The 16,883-nt window shown below is 34.6% G+C and overlaps 1 protein-coding gene across 1 annotated transcript; it reads left to right on the top strand.

The window, feature by feature from the left end:
• The first annotated feature begins 490 nt into the window (after positions 1–490).
• Positions 491–2,272, top strand: LOC140816863 (acyl-acyl carrier protein thioesterase ATL3, chloroplastic-like). Its single transcript, XM_073176344.1, has 5 exons — positions 491–739; positions 1,155–1,255; positions 1,459–1,568; positions 1,750–1,845; positions 1,943–2,272. The coding sequence occupies exons 1-5, from the start codon at positions 573–575 to the stop codon at positions 2,054–2,056; spliced, it is 588 nt and encodes a 195-aa protein (XP_073032445.1). The 5' UTR covers positions 491–572; the 3' UTR covers positions 2,057–2,272.
• Positions 2,273–16,883: the final 14,611 nt, after the last annotated feature.

Below are 16,883 nucleotides of genomic sequence, written 5' to 3' on the forward strand. Positions count from 1 at the left end.
TAATATATATAATATAAAGACCCTTAAAATAACTAACTTTTGGTCTCATTTTATGGTTTAATAATTTTATATATTAATAAAATGTTAAAATTTCAATATAAATCACATGTGATTTAGTGGATAGATCTTTTGTTTTCTAACCATCAAATTGTTGGTTCAATTTTGCTCTTTTTTTTCTCTTTCAAATTTTTTAATATATATATATATATATATATATATGTAAATTACAATATTGTCCTTAACGGTTTATTATAATTATATTTTTTTATATAATTTTTTTATTTATAAATAAAATTATAGTTAATTTTTGACAATTTTTTATAATTATATTTTGATATTTATTTAATTTATAAAAATTATAGTTAATTTATGACAATTTTTTATAATTATATTTTGATATTTATTTGAATAAATTAAATTAATTATAAAAATATTATATAAGAGCATGCCTCGGAGCTCCAACTATATATAAAATTTATCAAACCACACCCAGAGAGTGCCAACGCCTACTACATTAAGATTCAAGAAACGAACATTTCACCTGTTTTCTTCTTCATTCGCCGTTCGCAGAAATGTTTCGTTCCTCTATCATCCCCAGCACGCATGTTCACGCTCCTCCTTTAGCCTCACCTGCCGCCGCCGTATGTCCAAATTTTCTCCGGACCCATCATCTCAGGCTGCCTCGCTTCAAGGTGCGGAGCTGGGGCGTCGCTCCCAAAGATTTCAAAGATGGCAAAATGTACTTCTTTTTTCCTTGTTCGTGTCCCATTTTAAGTTATTTTTATCATTATTATTAAGATTCCGAGACAAGTGCTAAACTTGAGATTTAATCGTGTTATTTTCAACTGAAATGTTAATGGTGGGAGTTTCTTGAAATTTTACTGTGGGCCCTCATCTTAAGCATTTGCTGGATCAGCCTTGTAAGTAGATTCTGCCGTTTTAAAGTTCATCGAAGAAGCTTAAATTAATAGCTTTGTAAACTGGAATTAATTTGCTAACAGGTATCTTGGACCTGGTTTTTGTATTTGGTGTGATTTTGTTTTGTTTTTGTTTTTTGTGAATTTTCAGTATACTAACTATTGAACATTTAAATTTATCAGCTGTGATACATACGATGAGTTCACTTTCAACATTTTGATCTTATTTATTGTTAGAACAAGTCCATTTCACCAAGTTGAACTTAAAGTTCGAGACTACGAGGTGGATCAATATGGTGTTGTGAATAATGCTATATTCGCAAATTACTGCCAATATGGTATGAATCTGTTTCTTGTGGGATTTTAAAGATTGTTGATTTATTTAGTTTTGTATCAGTGTTGATATCCATTTATATCTGATGGTTATTCATCCAAGAAGATTGAAGAATTATGCAAATTGATTATAGGAATATAATCTACAAAGAAAATATTTTTTATCCTTCCTATGTGTAAAAGGATTGCTTGTTTGATGTATGAACAGGTCGGCAGGAACTTTTAGAAGTGATTGGAATAAACACCGATGCTGTAGCCCGATCTGGCAATGCATTTGCTCTTACAGATTTGTCGCTTAAGTTCATTTCGCCTTTACGGGTATGCCTATAACATTCATATTTTGCAGTTCCCTATGTTACGATCTGATAATGCATAATGGCTAACGATGTCGAGTCGTCATGTTCATGTCTTGATTAAGCAATGAAAATTTCATTATTGAATTAGAAGGATGCCATTTTGGTTGAGCAGAGCTTGTTGCTATGATTTACTGTTTTGACAGAGTGGAGACAAGTTTGTTCTCAAGGTAAGGATATGTGACGCTTCTGCTATTCGGTTGTTCTTTGAACACTTCATCTTCAAGCTGCCAAATCTAGAGGTCTCTTGTTTTATTCTTATGTTTGATTCAGTATCATAGAAAAGATTTGTGGGGGATGACTTAACCTTGACAATATTATTATTTGATGTCTCTCCAGCCTATAGTGGAAGCAACAGCTACAGCAGTTTGGCTCAATAAAAACTATCGTCCTGGTCGTATCCCTACTGAAGTGAGATCGAAATTCGCTCAATTCCTTCTAGGTAGAGACTGAGACTCTGAATGATTATGTTCTGCTAACGGAGAGTTTCTGTTCTCTCTGGGAAATGGGATGAAAATATGAGCAAGACTGGTGCAGGAGTTGTTGGGGCGATCAAATAAAGTTAGAAAAGATTCTGGTTTTATCTCCAGGACAGAATCTATTTGTTATGGAAACACTGAGAAATCAACGTTATTGATGTTTTGTGTTATATTACATGGCTTGAAATGAAATTCGGTACAAAAATTTGAAAAATCTAACGTACGATGTTTCAATATCAAATGTTTCATATCTGACACTAATATATGATTTTTGAAGACTCAAACATGTATAAAAAGTATCGATATTAATAACACATATTTTCTCGTATGAAAATCAGTACCATACATTGAAAATAAGATATTAATAAATGATGTTCGAATACCAAATGTTTCAGATCTAGTACTCGTATATGATTTTTGAATACCCAAACATGTATAACATGTATTGATATTAATGACACGTACGTGTCTTTTTTCGGATGAAAATCGATACAAAACATTAAAAAAATGTTGTACTAATATACAGTATTTCAGTATCAAATCTTTCAGATCCGGTTCTAATACGTGATATTTTGGTACCCAAACAAATATAATAAGTGTTGATATTAATATAGTTATTTTAATTGTATAATCTAAATTTTATCTTTTGTACCATATTTAAAATAGTTAGCACTCACATATAATATATTATTACATGATTTTTAACGTTTTATACCGAATTTCATCGAAAAATATACGTAAAAGCTTAGGAATGCTGAAACATTTTATATGTAAATCAAAGATTGCAGAAATATTTTTTTGTCATACATGAACTCACAACACTAACTTAGTTTAGATTTAGAAATTTAAAAGCAAGTCTCCCTTGAATAGTTGTGCAAGTGATAATAACAAAAGTTTCTCAACATAGTTTTTCCAAAGATCTCAATAAAGAGCACGAAGAGCTCCATGATTTCAACATAGTTTTTGCAAAAGATCTACGTCTTTAAAGTTATATCGAGATTTCAAGTAATCCACTATATTTTAAAAGTTATCATCATGCAAAGACTCACGGCAAAAACTTATGTGAGACGGTCTCACGGGTCGTATTTGTGAGACGGATCTCTTATTTGGGTCACTCATGAAAAAGTATTATTTTTTATGCTAAGAGTATTACTTTTTATTGTGAATATGGGTAGGGTTGACCCGTCTCACAGATTATGATCCGTGAGACGGTCTCACATGAGACCCACTCAAGACTCACTTGGAACAAATTTCAAGTAATCCACTAAATTTCAAGTATCCAACAAAAGGCGGGTGTATTGTGTTTTAATTTTTCTTTTACCTTTTTTATATTTCTAATTCTTTCATTCTTTTTTATTATTATTTTTTTTTAAATTTGGATTTTTGTTTGCCTCTTTTTTTATGGGCCTTTTGTTCCCTATTTTGTTGTAAGTATAAAAAATTTAATGTTTCATTTCTTATTTTTTTCTTTTTTTCTCCCTCTCTCCACATGATCAACTTATCCGTTTTTCTCTTTTTTCCTTTTGTTCATTTTTTTTTTTTGAGTGTGTCTCATGTGAGACCGTCTCACGGATCTTTATCTGTGAGACGAGTCAACCCTACTCATATTCACAATAAAAAGTAATACTCTTAGTATAAAAATTAATAATTTTTCATTGACGACCCAAATAAGATATCCGTCTCACAAATACGACCCGTGAGACCGTCTCACACAAGTTTTTGTTTTTTTTTTTTGAATTTACAGTTGAAATGTCCACTACTTTTTTTTATTTAAATCATAAACTCGAAAACTACTACTAAAAGTAACTTAACATTTTCATAACTCATAATAAATTAACAATTGAATTCTCAAGTGCCCAAAACCCCTAAATCATCAACTAATCAAAAATCCTACATTGGCCTTTTAAAAAGGTCAACTAACAACAAAATAAAACATAAAAATCTCTAACAAAATCATTAACAATAATCTTTTAATATTTTATCTAACAAGTTAGTGCGGAAAATAAATGTCTCTCGAGAATATACTACCGCACTCGATCTACTCAAGCGTCAGCGCCTCCTCATATCATCGAATCCTGTAACATTCAAATCCAGTGAATCTAATGACTCAGCACGTTCTAAACATGAATAACAAGTGATACATATACAAGCACATGCAATAAAATCATACTTTTATTTAAAATAAATTTTGAAAATAAAATAACCATTTAAAATAATTTTCGGCATATATAAATCATATATCATAGAATCGTAAAATCGTAAAGTTTTCAACCCGTCATCATTTTGGGTGAAGTTTGATCCTTGAAAGTGACTAGTTTTTATCATCTGGTCGACTGATCAGTCTTTAGCTCCACATGGCCCATGGGGACGGGCATTAGGCTCCGCCGTGGAAATACAATCTTCGGGCTCTCTCTGGGGTCTTTTCCCTCACGACATCCCCACAAAATTGTAAGTTCACCGTTCCTTTTTAAAACGCATCCCCCCACAACATTGTAAGTTCATCGTTCCTTCTTGAAACACATATCCTCTTTGTTACAGTCAATTTACATTCTTCAAAATATTTTTCTTTTTCTTTTTTAAAACATAAAATATCATTTCCTTTCCACCTTTGCAAAATAACATTTTTCATAGTAAAGAAAATTGTAAAATATCATAACTTTTCAAAAAATATCATTTTAACAGTAAAAAATGCGCAACTTTACCATAAATAAAAAATCTCATATTTTCATTTTAAACATCATAAAATATCATTTTACATGCGTTATGATTCTTCGGGATGTTGCTAAGCATTTTTGTACTACTCAGTTGTAAAATGACCGTTTTGCCCATAGGCGTAAAATTTTCGATTTCGACTTTTTCTTATTTTTAATGACATGTACTTATCCAAAATAATTATTTAAGCTTAAATATAATTTTTAATAATTTTATTTAGCTAAAATTCAAGGCTTTCTTTTTAATTTCCTAATTAATAATTCGTGAGGCGTTTTAATCCCGATTTAATTCAAACTTTAATATTTTCTTCCTAAATTTTAAACATAGACTTTTTATTACCTAAACTAACCTTGTGACCATGAACCACCCCCGTAGACCCATGGTTCGAATTTTATTCATTAATTTAGCATTTGTGACCCATGATTGAACCCACCGATCCATCTCTCGATTTTGTTGAGCCACGGTCGAGCCAGACCCTAGCCAACCCATCTAGGTACCCTACTGACCAGCCCTGACCCATAAAACTAGTCCCTAACTCACGCACGAGCCCTGCACCCGAGACTCCTAGCTACGCAAGCTTCCTACCCTCACTAAGACTCCTAGTCGATCTAGGACTCCCCTTGTTGCTTAGCCACTGGTCACCAGCTCACCTAAACATCACTAGACCAGCCCAAGACTCGACCCAGACCAGAACCAAGCCCCTGGACCATGCACAAAGGCGCTGCAGCCGCTGCAGTGGCTGCAACAGAAAAAGCAGCTGCACACGTTGCTTCCTCATGCTGTGGTCGTGTAGTGCCCAAACTCTGTATACGTATAACCCATGCATTTATTTAAATTGTTAATGCATTTATTTTAATTTAAAATGAGTTTTCGTGGTGCATGATTTATTTAAATACATTATGCGATGCACGTTAAAATGTTTTTCGAGTTTCAAGTTTCAGGCGATTATTCGAGGCGGGATCGAGGGAAAGACCGGTGACGATTTTGGCAATTTAGAATGTGGTATTTTATTTTAAGTTTTAGGATGGGGCATTTTAAATAATTGACTAAGTTTTAGTATTTTAAAGCTTAAATGATGAATTTAGTGATTTTGGAGTTTTAAAACTCCTAAAGTTAGCATTTTGTGTAGTATCTTACTTATTAGAGAATTTTATTAAAATTAGGGTGTATTTATTTTTAATTAAGGATTTTGCTTAAGTTAATGTTAAATTAGTATTTTAATTAGTGGTTAAAATTTTATTAAGCAATTTTCATTCCCTAATTTACTAACCTACACGCACACACACACACACTCTTTTTCACACACTAGTATGCGGCTAACACACACACACACTCTATCATTCAAAATTTTATTAATTTTGAGTAAACACCTTAGGGTTCTTGAGGGTAACAACAGCCGCCCCCTTTCATTCATCATCCTAGCCAAATTTTCGTAGGTCTTACTGCAAGATTTTGGTACCACCGTCGTCCCGGATCAACCTCGCTCTTATCTCCGCTTCGGTGTCGTCGTACGGTAACGTTTACGATTTAAAGGCACGTATAATCTCTCTTTTCTGCATCGATCATGTCATAGTATGTGTTGCGTTGTTTTTATGCCTAAAATCCACGTATGATGTGTAGTAGTTTGAGCAGGAAATTTATCGATGCGTTTTGAAAGAGTTTTTAGATCTGAAATCCCGTTTTTCACTATATTTTGAGTTACTGCGTATTTTCGGTCAACATTTTGAGAATATTTTCAACCTAAAAAACGTAGAACGTTTTGATACCTTCGATATGATATAAAATTCGAAATTTTTCGACGAAAATCGAGTGAGTTATGGAGTTTTTCGTGGGACTGCTCAAGCTGCGACTTTTATGTAAATTGTGTTCTTGAAGTTATTTGTTGCAGGCTTCGTTGGACATCGTCGGGCTTGTGCTACTACATTTAGATATGTTACGAGATGTATTTAGGTGTTATTTAGTGGTTCGTTTGGGTCGGGATTGGCTTGGGATGTAATAGAAATCGTAGGAAGCGAAACGATGCCGAATTGCGGGTTATTGTTGTATTGAAGTTACTTGTCGATGTTTGGGAACGTTCGGGGTGTTTGTATAGGTTTGAATCAATGTAATAACATCTTAGGATGAGTCTTGAGGTGTTGGTTCATGGTCCTTAGGCTTGGATTGAAAGGGTGAATGAATAAGTTAGTGAATTTTCGTGAGTTTGCAAGTCCAGTACCTACCCGGACCCCTACACGGAGTCCGTGTCCATTTTCCTTCAAAAATACGAAATTGCAGTGCCTACCCGGACCCGTACACGGGGTCCGTGTACCCCTTTTAAAAAAAAATTTAAAAAAAATATTTTTTTTTAGGATTTTCTTCGGGGTTCTATATCATGGTTTAGCACCATGGTTAAAATTTATTTATGTGAAAATATAGGATTTGTTTTGTGGTTTTATGTCATGGTTTAGTACGATGATTAAACAAGGTCAAGTCCGGAGCGAACTAGAATGTCATAAGCTACTTATTCACTTTGGTGGTGAGCTCGAGTACCTACGTCTAAGACATGCAAGTTAAGTATTTAAAATTCATGTTAGCCTGTGCGGTAGCGGCCCCAAGTGAAATCCAACGAATCCCTCAACACCAAGTAAGTATGATGACGCGCAAAGAAAATATTTTAAGTTTTTGGAGGTATGCTAAATGTCTTGTGACCAAATTATGTTAGGATTGGAAAGCGTTAAATTATGAACGGGGACCAATCCGCCCGTTAAATTATGAACGGGTTAGATCGAGGTTGGAAAGCGTTAAATTATGAACGGGGACCAACCAGCCCGTTAAATTATGAACGGGGATCTCATGTATGTGGCAGTGGATACGTCCCTGTCAGCCCAATATTGCGGTTTGTCTGATCAGGCATTTATTATGTTTGGGTCACTTGCTTTGAAACATGCCTCTACGCAAAGAGAATTATGAAGTATGTATGTTTAAGTATGTTCAAGTATGCAAGCATATTTATAAAAGTTTCACGTTATGGCACGTCTAAGATATGTACGTATGTTCAAGTTATTCCAAGTTCAAGTTTAAGTATGTATGCTCTATTTTGAAATTGCATGTGGTTTTATTACGTATTATTCGTTACTTCCAGTTTATACGTGTTGAGTCTTTAGACTTACTAGACTTGATCGATGCAGGTGAGGAAGATCATGTTGAGACGAGGGGTGGGGACCAAGGAGCAGGCTTGTACTGAGCGGGAGGCTAGACCTGAGGACCGCCCACGTTATTTAATATTTTTATGCAAGTTTAAAATACTCTGATTTTATGTTTGGTGAGGGATGTTTGGAACAAGCATTTTGTTAGCAAAATTTTATTGGTTTCTGTTCTCTCTGGGAAATGGGATGAAAATATGAGCAAGACTGGTGCAGGAGTTGTTGGGGCGATCAAATAAAGTTAGAAAAGATTCTGGTTTTATCTCCAGGACAGAATCTATTTGTTATGGAAACACTGAGAAATCAACGTTATTGATGTTTTGTGTTATATTACATGGCTTGAAATGAAATTCGGTACAAAAATTTGAAAAATCTAACGTACGATGTTTCAATATCAAATGTTTCATATCTGACACTAATATATGATTTTTGAAGACTCAAACATGTATAAAAAGTATCGATATTAATAACACATATTTTCTCGTATGAAAATCAGTACCATACATTGAAAATAAGATATTAATAAATGATGTTCGAATACCAAATGTTTCAGATCTAGTACTCGTATATGATTTTTGAATACCCAAACATGTATAACATGTATTGATATTAATGACACGTACGTGTCTTTTTTCGGATGAAAATCGATACAAAACATTAAAAAAATGTTGTACTAATATACAGTATTTCAGTATCAAATCTTTCAGATCCGGTTCTAATACGTGATATTTTGGTACCCAAACAAATATAATAAGTGTTGATATTAATATAGTTATTTTAATTGTATAATCTAAATTTTATCTTTTGTACCATATTTAAAATAGTTAGCACTCACATATAATATATTATTACATGATTTTTAACGTTTTATACCGAATTTCATCGAAAAATATACGTAAAAGCTTAGGAATGCTGAAACATTTTATATGTAAATCAAAGATTGCAGAAATATTTTTTTGTCATACATGAACTCACAACACTAACTTAGTTTAGATTTAGAAATTTAAAAGCAAGTCTCCCTTGAATAGTTGTGCAAGTGATAATAACAAAAAGCTTAAAGAGCACGAAGAGCTCCATGATTTCAACATAGTTTTTCAAGAGATATACGTCTATAAAGTTATATCGAGATTTCAAGTAATCCACTATATTTTTAAAACTTATCATCTTGCAAAGACTTAAATAATGTAAAAGACTCACTTGGAAACAAAAGTAGGACTCATATGATACGGTCTTACGAATCTTTATCTGTGAGATGAGTCAACTTTACCGATATTCACAATAAAAAGTAATACTCTTATCATAAAAAGTAATAATTTTTCATGGATGACCCAAATAAGAGATCTGTATCACAAAATACGACATGTAAGACTGTCTCACACAAATTTTTGCCTGAAAACAATTCCTCCACTCTAGGTATCTCACAAAAGGCCTGCGTTTTAAATTTTTTTTTACCTTTGTATATTTCTATTCTTTCTGTGGGGACCCGGACGCTAATCATCTTCTTAATCATCTTTGGGGTTTAATTATCAATTAAGATAAACATGGTCTAATTTTTTTTTTTAAAATGCGGAAGGTAATGGAATCAATCTACTATACAAACTAGTATAATAATACAAATCATGTACAACATACATCTAGTTCAACTAATGTTCAATTACTACAATCAAGTAATGAAACCTATCTATATCCAAGTCCGTGATCACCACTCTAATCTCGATCTCTCATCATCTTCTGGACCCTGATCCTGCCCCACCTGTTGTCATGCACACATACAAAACAAGACAACAGTCGGATAACTCCGGTGAGATATAAATATCCCAGTATAAACAATGTATACATGCAGTTAACTGAATTAACATAACAGCATGAAATATATCTTATCACATGTAGCATAATCCAACATGTATCAATACTGGTCTGTAAATAAAACATGAATCGTAATCTACGAAACATAAATTAATACGGATCTGTAAATCAAACTCTAGTCTCAATATCTAAGGCTCGACTCATCTCTTGTTCTAATCTAGGGATCCCGATCTAAGTTAGACTTTTGGTATGCTGTATCGAGTGTCTACAATAGACGTCGATCTACATCTAAGCTCATCGATACACCGTAAGTCTATGGTCTGAGCAGTTCTGACAAAGACTTAGACTTGGGCATGCTATATCGAGTGTCTACAATAGAAGTCGATCTACATATAAGCTCATCGATATACCACAAGTCTAGGTTCTTAGCAGTTCTGTCCAAGACTTGGCGTTTCTGCCCTAGCTAGGTTGTTCTGCCCTAGATTCAAACTCTGGCTCTGCTATCATTCAATAGACTTAAACATATCAATCTGATAATCTGCAAATATCAATGCAATAAAATAAAGTATGTGATTTAGGGAAACTCAAGTCAAACCTAACTCGAGTTGTGCAATCCCGAATCAACATTTATTTATTTCTTTGTCTTCCCGATCTGACGAAGACGAAGTCTTGTATTCTGATCTGTCCATATCCAAATCTGATAATGACAATCATATAAATACCATATCAGTATATAAATCAGTTCATAATCTGTTCTGATCAATATTCAAATCAATACAACATCTGATCAATGTCAACGATATAACAATGCAATCTCAATCACTATCAAATCTGATCAGATGTCAGTCTGCTGATGTTTCGACGGCATAACAATACAATCTGAATAACCCCGTCAGTCTGAACATCACAAATATAATACCAGAATTCATAATCAATACTGGTACAACTCATAATCTCAACGATAACACGAATCTGATATCGAATCTCAACTAAATCTACTCTGAAATTCATAACAATTGTATAACCAGTCTATTCTTTAATCTGACTTCAGTTATACAATGTCTAATGTAGCAGGAACATCATATCTGATTCATATTCAATTCTGACGATATCATAAATTCAAATCTTGTCTAAACGTAACAAAACTTACGTCCAGTTTTAGCTGTCGTTGCTAGAAACACGATACCGAAGTCGGATTTAAAATCTGACGGGCGGATTTCTCACAAAAGGCGTAAGGATTTTTCACTACTTTTCTGAAGCTTTTCTCGATCTTTTTTTATGCCTTCTGAGGGGATTAAGGCTTGTAATGTATATATATACACGTTTCATGTCGAGCTACGTGTCATCTTTTTTTTCACCATTTTCAGGCGGCGCTCGAGCGGTCACAATCTACCGCTCGGGCGCCGAACATGCTGTTCAGGTACTTATCTTTCAACACACTGGCGCTCGAGCGGTCAAAAACTACCGCTCGGGCGCCAGAATTTATGCCCAAGCCCTCATGTTCTCATCCCCTAGCGCTCGGGCGGTCAAAAACTACTGCTCGGGCGCCAGCTGTTCTGTCCAAAAGAAAACCTTATAGTGCATTGGTGCTCGGGCGGTAACTTTCTGCCGCTCGGGCGCCACCAGTTCTTGTGGGGACCCGGGCTCTAATTCTTTTTCTTGGGATTAAATGGATTGTTATTAAAAACGTGGGTCAAATTTTTTGCTTTTTACAATAAATCAAATGTAACTAAACAAACATAATTCTTAGTTTAACTTACAATATAAACATGAAGTACAAGTCTTGTTCTTACAACTAGTGTTCAATACCATCTATAAACAAACGGTAATACAAGTCTAACAAAAGAACCACTAGTCCTCTGCTGTGCCCGAAATCACCACGCTATCACGATCATCTCTGTCTCGACCCAGATCCTGCCCCACCTGTTGTTATGCACACATACAGACATAACAACAGCCGGAAAACCGGTGAGAACAAATCCCAGTATAAACATGTAACATGCATATAAACAATCAAACATGAAACATGCTGATATGAATGTCATTCATATAAAATCATACAATGTGAATCTAATCATGTCTAGACTCGACTCGACTAGAACTCTAGGGATCCCGTTGTGAATAAGACGTCACTGGCTGTCACCTACCCTACCAATCGAGGTGCTGTACGTCTTATTCCTAGACTTCGGCCTGATCTGTATCCGCGTCTACAATAGGGGCGGTGATCTTCCCCTAAGCTGAGATATCGCCGAACATCTAGTAGTCTGCCTGATCTCCAGACTGCCCTATCTTAATGCATGAATACAAAATCTGTAAACAAGCATAATGCAATGCTACACGATCTGTAAACAAAGCATAGCAAGATCTGCATACAAATTCTATAACAAATCTATAACAATCATAATCATATCAAGGTATGAACAATAAAACAAGTATGTGATTTTGGTTGGGAAACTCAAATGTGGTCTTATTTGAGTCGTGATTCCCCAAACAAAACATGTACTATACCTTTCGTCGTAGAATCGCTGTCACGGTCGCCAATACGAATCTGAAATGGAAATGTTGAATACGCACTCTATCAATTTCTAATCTAAATCAACACATAACCAAGTCACTACGTGATCTCGATACAATTTGACGGCATAACGACGCAATTCTCGATACCGGTCAATCCAATTCTTAACAGATATCAACACTATCTTATTCTCAATCATAATCCAATACAATATTCATCCAAAACACAATAATTCTATCCCAATAATTCATAAACCATACTGAAATTCTTAGGAAATGCATATGATATCATTTCTTTGATCCGTTTACAATTATATCATGCTCAATATGTCAAGAACACAATATAACTATCATATTCTCATTTCCCAAACATCTGAATTTCGAAACCTGTTGAAATTACATAAAACTTACATCACGTTGTAGCCTTTGATGCAAGGAGTTCAAAACCGCAATCAGATTAAAGTATGGATGGCTAAATCTTGTTAAACCACAATTTAAAAGGATAAAGAAAAGTTGAAGCTTTCCTCTGAAACTTCCGATTTTTTTCTGCAAAATGGAAGGGAAATCGTGCAATGTTATATATATATTGCATGCCTACACACACATGGCAAGTCCTTTGAAGTACACGTCTCGCGCATATGCGCAGCATTACTCGCGCATGTGCGCGAGACCTACTGTCTCGACATCTTGGCAGAATTTCACACTCGCGCATATGCGCCACTAAACTCGCGCATATGCGCCAATTTTTCTGGACGCTCCGCGCATATGCGCCACTACTCTCGTGCATATGCGCCAATGCCACTGGCCTGCTCGCGCATGTGCGCGCATTTCTTCGCGCATGTGCGCCATAGCTTCGACCTTACTTATTCTTTTGACTATCTTTCACATCTTTATTATACATTTCCCTTTCTTTTCTAGTCCAATGAAATACATCTACAATCATCTTAATTATCAACAAATCCCTCTGATTATGATAACTAAATCTTCGAGCCTTACAGTTCTGTACCAAATATGCATAACTCACATGCTTCACCCAATCTTGTCTCTGAATGGCCCGGCTTCTTCATTTCAAGTTCGTATAACCTCAATCATGTCCATTAATCAACGTATGATTACAGTAATTAAGTCTCGGGCATTACACTTTCTTTCTTACTTTCTATTTTTTTTTTTTGGATTTTTGTTTGCCTCTTTTTTTATGGGCCTTTTGTTCTCTATTTTGTTGTAAGTATAAAAAATTTTAATGTTTCATTTCTACTTTTTTTTTCTTTTTTTTCTCCCTCTCTCCACGTGATCAACTTATTTGTTTTCTTCATTCTTTTAAATTTCCAGTAGTGGAGATGAATACTCGAATATAAAAAGTTCGATTTTCTTGATTTTTTACATTTCCAATTTTCTTCTAATTGTTTAGCAGTTGATTTTTTTTGTTTTTGTTTTTGTATTTGATTATGTTTTTTAGAAAGCTTGTTGATGGCCTGGTTGTTGGAACTTTTCAAGTTCGCAATCTTAATTTTGATGATAACAAAACTTGTTAATTTGTGTTACTAATAATCTATCTTAGTGAGCAGAAGTTAGGATCACTCACAAGTTGTTTACATCGCAAGATGAAGATCTAACTGATCGCACAAACTGAATCAATCTAATTGTTACATCAATTGAGCAGTCCAGCTGATTGTCTAGTTGATAGGTGGTTCAACAGGAGAACCTCAGAAGCCTGGCCAGCCGAATGACTGTTCAACAGATGAAGAAACCCAGCTGATCAGTTCAACTGAACGAGAATGAAATCAGTTGAACTGACGAGTCAACTGATTTCACCAGCTCAACTGAAGATCTGTTCATCTGACAAGTTCGAAGCATCGGTCAGAATCCTTCAGTTGTAGATGAAGACAAACTCTTTCAGTAGATTCCAGCTGTATGTGAAGGTACAAAGCCATTTTTCAGTCAAAGGACAATAATGGACATTGCATCAGAGCATTAAAGACAAAACGTTTCAGAAGGGCAGTCGAAAATTTGAGACGCAAAGTCCAAGAAACGAATTCAAGATGCAATAGATACAATAAATGAGTCTCACTGTATGTTCAGTTTTTCCGTCTATATAATAAGAAGATCAGTGAAGACTCAACAAGAAGACAACAAGAAGTTGAAGCGAAATAGAAAAAGAACGATATAGAAACAAAATGCTTCAACGCAAACAAGAGAGAAAAGAAAGGGCAAGCACATTGCACATCAGCTTTCAGAAGCAATCAACCCAGAAGGACACTTTAACACGTTATCTGCTTAGTTTAGAAGCTTATTTCTATCAATGTATGAGAACATCCTTATTCAGTTCTCACAAACAAACACTCTCAAACATTCAAATACAGTCTTGCACAAAGACGTTAAACTTGTGTATGTAGTCTTTGACACATAGACGTTAAAGAAGTGTTGGCTGGAAGGTGCTGCCTTCAGTCATAGCTAGGAGTTCAGTTTAGGAAGTAGTGTAAGTCCTAGCTGAGTAGATTTGTACAAACTGTTGTATAAATCAAAGTCTTCTAGTGGATCCTACCCGAGGCGGTAGAAGGGGTGACGTAGGAGCAGTTGAAGTTTCCGAACATCCATAAACATATCTTGTGTATTTAACTGATTAACTGTTGTTTTCAAACTGTTTGGATCAGTTAGAGTATCTGTCAGTTCAGTTGTCACCATAACTGAACTGATGGATGCAAAAACTAATCTATCTTTTTGGTTATTCAGTTTACATGAGATAAATGTTTTCTAATATAACAATCTTCTTCACAAAGAATTACTTCAAGTTTCTTCCGCTTGGTTTTAAAACAAACTCGATTTAATTCATCGGTGTTAATATTCTTAGAACACGAGCTATTGCAGCTCATTGGAGAATATAGTGTTCGAAGTGCCTTCCAAGGCACTAGCACACTCGATCCTTCACTGGTTCGGACACCTAGATGGTGCTTCAAACACAATTTTCTCAATGAGCTATAATATCTCGTGTTCTAATAACGTAAACACCGATGAATTAAATCGAGTTTGGTTATAAACCAAGTGGAAAATACTCGAAGTAATCATTCGTTAAGAAAGCTAGTCAGTTTAAAGCTTTTAACTTGTGTAAACTGATTAACTGATATAAAAGGGATCGGTTCTTACAAATATCAGCTCAGTTATAGTGAGAAATGAACTGATAATAGTGAACTGATCAAATCAATTTGAAAAAAATAGTTAAACAGTCAAGTACACAATATATGTTTATTGATGTTCGGAGACTTCAACTGCTCCTACGTCACCCCTTCTACCACCTCGGGTAGGATCCACTAGAAGACTTTGATTTATACAAAACTTTGTACAAACCCACTCAATGTAGGACTTACCCTATTGCCTAACTGAACTCCTAGCCTAGACTCAAGGCAACACCTTCAAGCCAAGACTTTTTTAACGTCTATGTGTCAAAGAATATATACACAAATTTTACGTCTTTGTGCAAGACTCACTCAACTTATCAGTACGCTCAATTCTCTATATGTTTGAGTGATGATGTGTGAGTGTGTGAGAGCTGATCTATGAATACAACACGAAAATGTTCTCACACACTGAGAATTTTGCTTCTAGACTAAGTAGTTGGCATGCCTTATTTTTCTCTTCTCTTCTGATCTTCACACACATGTTTTTTGATGGTCTTGATCTTTTATTTATAGAGGCAATGTGATCGTACACCAAGATTCATAAAATATGTTCGTTGCAGTTTGAATTTGTTCTTATCTTTAACCTCTGCTGCAACGTTCACTATTGTACTTTGATTGTACAATTTCTTTTATACCGTTGTGCGCAGCTGGATTCCAATTAAATAAGCTTGTCGTGTTCTGCATACTGGTCGATTTCTAACTGATGTTCTAAACTGGTCAGTTGAACTGATTCGGTGAAATCAGTTGGTTCGTCAACTGAACTGATTTCGCTGCTTCAGTGGAACTGGCCAGCTGGGCTCTTCATCAGCTAACCGGGCTTCTGAAGGTCTTCTGCTGAACCACCTATCATCTGGAAAATCAGTTGAACAAGTCTTTTGATATATCAGTTGAACTGGTTCAGTTTGGGCGATCAGTTGGCGCTTTCAGTTTGCGTCTCGATAGCTTCAGTTTTGGTATAATAACTGATCTCTTCGAATTCTTATCAATTCCAGTTTTTGCGCACTTAGGTAAATTCATTAGAAACAAAATAACAAGTTTTATTAATCATCAAAACCAAGATTGCGAACATGAAATGTTCCAAAATTTGTGCTAGCTTTGCAGACACCAATGAACCCATCATTATACTTGTATTATTTGGATCAAATTTATTATTAATTTGTTGCATTTTATTTTTAACATGAAAATTATTTTATTTTTTGTTAATGTGTCAATGTTTTTGAAAATCGAGATTTAAGCAAGCCAAATTCTTATTGATAAAACAATATTCTTTATGAATAAAAGTTCAAATATTTAATTCAAGCATAATATTGACATAAAATTTGATAGCCTAGATGAGATTTGGATAATTTGAGTGAATATGCTAGAAAAACTAGATTTAGATTTAAGAAGCATTATTTTAAGAAGAACAAGAACA

The sequence above is a fragment of the Primulina eburnea genome, chromosome 16, assembly GCF_022965805.1.
Source record: "Primulina eburnea isolate SZY01 chromosome 16, ASM2296580v1, whole genome shotgun sequence".
Taxonomy (NCBI): Eukaryota; Viridiplantae; Streptophyta; class Magnoliopsida; order Lamiales; family Gesneriaceae; genus Primulina; species Primulina eburnea.